We start from the raw sequence: 6,000 nt of genomic DNA on the forward strand, positions 1-6,000 counted from the left end.
TGGGCGCTGAAGGAGAGGGTGCGAGAAGCCAGGGGGCCCCGAGGGGTTGGACAGTGGGAGGCCTGGGAGGAAGCCCCTCCGGCGTTGGGAACAGCCCTCGGTGGCCCCTGCCCTGCCTGTGTCCTCAGTGACCACCGGCCTTCCCAGGCCAGAGCACCCCTCTGACTTCAGGCCGCGGTCACCAGGCAGGCATTCCTTCTCTTGCCTCCTGTTCCCCTGCACTCCTGGGGCGCAGGAGCAAGCCCTGGGGAACATGATCTGTGACAGTTCCTCCAGGATCAGCCTCGAGGGGCTGATCTTGACCGTGACCAGGTCAGGGCGGTACCTGGCGGTGGCATTTAGGGGAGCGGCTGGCAGGGCAGAGCTGAGAGCCACCGCCACCGTTCCCGGTGCATATACAACCGGCTCGAGACAGATGAATGTCACGGTGACTTTAAATTACACTCTGCACTCGGTGACTCTGTGCTCACTTGCTTAGATGTAGAGTCGTCTGCTCAGCCCTTAAAGGTATTTGCTAAGCACTGGTGTGAAACCAGGAGGTCACACAAGTTAACCCACCAGCACCAGCCAGCAGGCAACGCTCCCGTGAGCCCAACCCCCAGTCCTGGCTGTTGGGGTCCCCAGCACGAAGGGGTCCGAGGCCTTCAGGGAATCCTGAGAGGCTGGGCCGCCCTCCCCACCGGGTCTGACTGCTGGGGGTGGGGGCGGGCTGTGCTCAGAGCAATTAAAGAGGAAGTGGCCTCCTTCGAGCAAAGGGACTCAGTCAGGGTTCCTGACAGCGCTTGGGATGCTGTGCTCACACTCGCCCAACTTAGCGAAATCCCAGCTTCCCAAGTGTGCCATCCCCCCCCGCCCCCTTGTGAATCCTGCGCTTGATGATTCATTTGGGGACAAAGGAGGAACCGACCTCCAGGACCGGCATTTATGAGAAAGTCCCTGCTCGCCCAGGCGGCTCCTCTGTCTGAGGGTCCGTTAGCGTAGGTTGGGGATTCCAGTGGAAGAGCCATTACCCTTTCCTTCTTCCCACTCCTGGGCACCGGGCAGGTACAGCTCAGGGCAGGCCCTGGGATTGGATCAGTGTCATCCCAGACAGGGCCTCTGTGGTTGGAGAAGCAGCCCGCGGTCTTCCTTCCTCCTGGGGCAGCTGGGGGCTTGGTTTCATGGGAGTGTGGGCGGGGCGGGCGGAGGCCAGAAGGGACCGGGTGGAGAATTAGGCAGGCGGATTTGGTTCTGGGGGCGACTGTCCCTCCTCTAACTCAGCCCGTGCCCCTGCTCCCCCTCCAGCTGGTGCTGCCGGAGTACTCCATCCACAGCCTCTTCTGCATCATGTTCCTGTGTGCGCAGGAGTGGCTCACCCTGGGGCTGAATGTCCCGCTGCTGTTCTATCACTTCTGGAGGTAAGGGCTGGGCCCCGGCTGCCCTTCCCCGTTTCTGTGCGGGTGGCCGCCCCAGAGACGACGACCCCCCAACGGCTGCCAGTGAGAGGCTTTCTCTCACTCCTCCCCTGGGAGAACCTGCTCCCCGCTCTTAGGTAGCAAGTCCCGTAAGGAAGGCTCTGTGCAGGCCCCACTGCCCACAGCCTCACCCTGGGTCAGTGTGAGAAGCAGCGGCAGCACAACTCAGAATAGGAGCTGGAGGGGGAGAGGCAGCAGTGCCGTGCACCTGGAACGTGACTTTGGCATAAAGAAGAGCAGGAGGGACTTGTCTTTTTATTTTTTTTTTTATTTTTTTTTTAAATATATTTTATTGATTTTTTTACAGAGAGGAAGGGAGAGAGATAGAGAGTTAGAAACATCGATGAGAGAGAAACATCGATCAGCTGCCTCCTGCACATCTCCCACTGGGGATGTGCCCGCAACCCAGGTACATGCCCTTGACCGGAATCGAACCTGGGACCCTTCAGTCCGCAGGCCGATGCTCTATCCACTGAGCCAAACCGGTTTTGGCAGGGACTTGTCTTTTTAATCCCTGACAGGGTCTGGCCTGGCCTGGCAATTCGTAAGCACTCAGAAAATGAAAGAAAAAGGAAGTAGGAGGAAGGGGTCCTTTAAAATGAGAGTCCCACCCAGCAGGCGGCCAGCGTGGCTCAGGGGTTGAGTGTCGTCCTATGAACCAGGAAATCCCAGTTCGGTTGCCCATCAGGGGCACATGCCTGGGTTGTAGGCTCCATCCCCAGTACGGGGCGTGCAGGAGGCAGCCGATCAATGATTCTCCCTCATCATTCATGTTTCTATCTCTCCATCTCCCTTCCTCTCTGAAACCAATAAAAATAAAAAAAAAGAGGGTCTGGATAGAGGTCAGTATTTAAGCCGAGTGATGGCTGACTGAGGTAGGACTGTGGTCCAGTGGCTTCGAGCAGTGAGCACGGCTCTGTCTGTCCACACCTGCACCTGCTCTGATACCTGTGGCTGCGCACCGCAGGCCCCTCCCCCAGCCCTGCAGAAGCGGGCCCTGCCAGGTGCCACCCAGGTCCCACAGGTGACTCAGTCTTCCTCCTGTCGGAGCAGCTTGGCCAGTGGGTGAGGTCACCAGGGCATCTGCAGATCTGAGTCCTGGGAGAGCCGCCATCTGCGAGGAGAGAGCGCCTGGGCCGCTGTTAGTTTCAGGCCGGGATCCGAGCCGAAGGCAGATGGGGGCAGTCACCCTCGGGAGGGCTGGGCCCCGGTGACCTCAGATGCCCCCTCTCAGCCTCAGAGCCAGCAACGCCGTGTCCTCCTCCCCCGCAGGTACTTCCACTGCCCAGCGGACAGCTCCGAGCTGGCCTACGACCCGCCGGTGGTCATGAACGCAGACACCTTGAGCTACTGTCAGAAGGAGGCCTGGTGTAAGCTGGCCTTCTACCTCCTCTCCTTCTTCTACTACCTGTACTGGTGAGCCTGCGCCCCTCCCGGAGGGTCTGACTCCTGCAGGGCGTGGCTGGGGGGTGGGGGTGTTTCAGGCCGGCCTCCTGGGCTTGGGGAGGTAGCCCATGAGCATGTGGGATTTGATGCCACCATCTGACTCGGATCGGGAGCCAGGGCTCCTGTTGTGTATGAAGGGAGGGGCAGCGGTCCCAACGTCTATAGCAATCTTTGGCACATCTAAGTGCTCAATAAATTTTTTTTTTTTAAGTGTAAAGCAGGTTGACACGTTCTATCCAAGATAGCACCACCCTCCTGCCCAGGTATATGGTTTACTTGATGGTAGAGACGGCGTCTGTTTCATTCACCTCTGTGTCTGCAGTGCCTGGCACATAGTAGGTGCTCACTAACCCCTGGCACACAGTAGGTGCTCACTAACCCCTGGCACACAGTAGGTGCTCACTAAACCCTGGCACACAGTAGGTGCTCACTAACCCCTTGCTATTGCTAATGGTATAGGCTCCAGGCGAGCTTGGGGCTGCACACGCCATCTTTTACCGGAGACACACTGTGCTCTCCTAACAAATGCGACAGGGATGAGAAAGTGGCAGGAGTGGCCCGGGGTCCGGCTTTGGCGGGTCCCTCTTGGGAGGGCCAGTCCCAGGCCCCTGCGGTCTCCCACTAACGCCTCCTCTCCCCCTTCTTTTTGCCTTCAGCATGATCTACACTTTAGTGAGCTCTTAACTCAGAGACCACGCACGTCATCAGAGACTGGACAGGAGCGCGCTGAGGCTGAGAAGTCACTTGTGCGGGCGACTGGAGAAGGGACGGGGTGGGTGAGGAGGAGACCTTGCCGGACACTGACTGCCTCGGAAGGAACGGAGCGGCGGCAGCGGGAGCCGAGTTAACCGTGTGTTGTCACCTGTGAACCACAGCAAACATCGCTGTTTCCCGAGTCCGCTTCATCTCCCAGCTCCCAGCTGGTCTGCTCTGGTTTCCTGGACCGTGGGAGTGGGGGCTGGGAGGCCCGAAGGTGCCTGCTACCGAACGGAACGACCAGAGTCAGGCTGAGTCTGTGGGACCCACGGCGGGCCTCAGGGGGCCTGGGCTACCCAAGGCTGTTTCCTCCCTGCCAGGGCCGGCCATGCCCTTGCCCTCCGCGGAGGGTCCGGAAGGTGCGCCATGGCCTTCGCCGTGGCCAGCGTGACCTGCAGGGTCACCGTGCCCCGCCCTGCTTTGTGAGAGCCCAGCTCAGTGACACCCTGAGCTGGGTTTGGGGCAACGCGTTGCTAATAAAAGTTGCCCAAAGTCACGGACGGGGGGTGGGGTGGGCTGGGAAGGGGGAACCAGGGGAAAATGACTTGGAGAAACATTGAGTCCACGTTCAAGGTGTGACCAGCCAAAGCCATCACAGCCCCCGAGTGCAAATCCACCGGCCGGCACTCATCAAAGCCGCGTCTTGCAAGGAACCCCCAGCTGCTCCAAGGCCGCTCTGAACGGTGGGCGTTCGGCAGCTCGGAAAGGAGACGACATAGTAACAGCTTCGTTTTACGATGCCGCGTCGTTCATGCTGCTTAACCCAAGGATGCTCGCTTCTTCAGGATTTTCCACGTGACACGCTCTCCGTTTTGAGGAGGAGTTGTGGCAGGAGGTGGTCAGTAACGGAAAGGCTGAGATGCGTAGGATGCTCAGATTGGGCGCAGTGACTTTTGACCTTATTCCCCCCACTTCCCCTCTTTCCTCCTGTTTGACACGGGCTATTTATTGTACCTGTGCCCAGCTCCCGCCGGAGCCCTGTGACTCAGGCTCAGGAACAGTGTGGGTGGGACACGCGTGTGCTATGTTGGACACACGTGTGCTATGTTACAGCTCGGGGACAACTTGAGTATCTGGCCCACCTGGCCGTCTCGTGTAGGCCTCATCCCTGGCTGGCTGCGTCTCCATAGGGTTGGTGAACTGGTAGGTAGAGAAGGGCAGGGTTTCCAAAAGGGCATTTGGCTTCTAAAAATTCTACAGGAAACAAAATGCAGACATCTGCCTTCAGGCTGAGGTTATGAAGCCGGGGACGTCGAGGCACTAATTTTGGGACCAGGCTTCCCCTCGACCGATCCCGTGGGCCCGGCTGGGTACGTGTGGTTGGGACAGAGTTGCCTTCAGAGCTGGTTGCCTTCGTCTTTGACGTCTTTCCTGAGAAGACCTTCGTCCCGAGAAACAAGCCTTGCGTCCAGGCTGCTGGCAGCAGTTCTGTCTCCACAGCCGCCTCAAATACAGTGGATGAGGGCGTCCGGGGTCCAGCTCATTCTCCCTGTGGAGCTGTTGGGTTTAGTTGTGTACTTGCCTCCTTCCAGGAAGATTTGAACGAGCTTATAATAGTGGACACCAGGACACAGGGACTGCTCTAATGGGAACTCAGCTTTATAACGAAGATGAACACAGAGATACCCGTTTCCTGAGAGAGTCTGTTTACCGTGACTGAGCATTAAGTCCACGATTTCTCTTAGCGGTAAATTGCAGCAATTCACAGTCACACAGCGCTTCACATTTCACACTTTGCTTTCCCTCCTTCTCCTTCGACCCTCCTCTCAAGCCTAAGAAGTTGATACTGTTCTTTTTCTCTAAGTGAGGCCGCTGAAGCCCAGAGAGGGCCAGTGACTTACCTATAGTCACACAGCAGCCACAAACCTGCCTCTGAAGCTACTAGTACATCGTCCGACTTAAAAAACCCCATGTCCGCCCTAGCGGGTTTGGGTCCGTGGTTAGAGCGTTGGCCTGCGGACTGAAGGGTCCTGGGTTCAATTCCAGTCAAGGGCATGTACCTGGGTTGCAGGCTCAGTCCCCGGTCCCGATCGGGGTCGTATGCGGGAGGCAACCAATCAATGTGTCTCTCTCACATTGATGTTTCTCTCTCTCTCTTTCTCTCCTCCTTTCCATTCTCTCTCAGAACCAATGGGGAAAATGTCCTCGGGTGAGGATTGACAAAAATAAAAGACATTAAAACCCATGTCCTTTCCTGAGTCCCGCCTGAGTGTTGGCAAAGCAGCTTAGGGTCCGATGAAAGCTTGGTTGGTAACATCAACTTTTGGAGAAGAGAGCTTTAAAATAGAGCCATTGCGGAAGCGCGTGGTTGCCGGTCCCCTGGGCGCCAGCCTGGCTCGCTGGG

The 6,000-nt window shown here is 57.8% G+C and overlaps 1 protein-coding gene across 2 annotated transcripts in view; it reads left to right on the top strand.

Annotated features, from left to right (window-relative positions):
* Positions 1 to 5,709, top strand: part of LOC102437467 (protein cornichon homolog 3) — a 120,197-nt gene extending 114,488 nt beyond the window's left edge. For both annotated transcript variants that reach the window (XM_023746204.1, XM_023746205.1), the window contains 3 exons: positions 1,285 to 1,397; positions 2,727 to 2,870; positions 3,557 to 5,709. In XM_023746204.1, the coding sequence (XP_023601972.1) occupies positions 1,285 to 1,397; positions 2,727 to 2,870; positions 3,557 to 3,584 (285 nt within the window). In that variant the 3' untranslated portion in view covers positions 3,585 to 5,709. The remainder of the gene's footprint in view (positions 1 to 1,284; positions 1,398 to 2,726; positions 2,871 to 3,556) is intronic.
* The last annotated feature ends 291 nt before the right edge of the window (positions 5,710 to 6,000 follow it).

This window comes from Myotis lucifugus, unplaced genomic scaffold (genome assembly GCF_000147115.1).
Source record: "Myotis lucifugus unplaced genomic scaffold, Myoluc2.0 scaffold_635, whole genome shotgun sequence".
Taxonomy (NCBI): Eukaryota; Metazoa; Chordata; class Mammalia; order Chiroptera; family Vespertilionidae; genus Myotis; species Myotis lucifugus.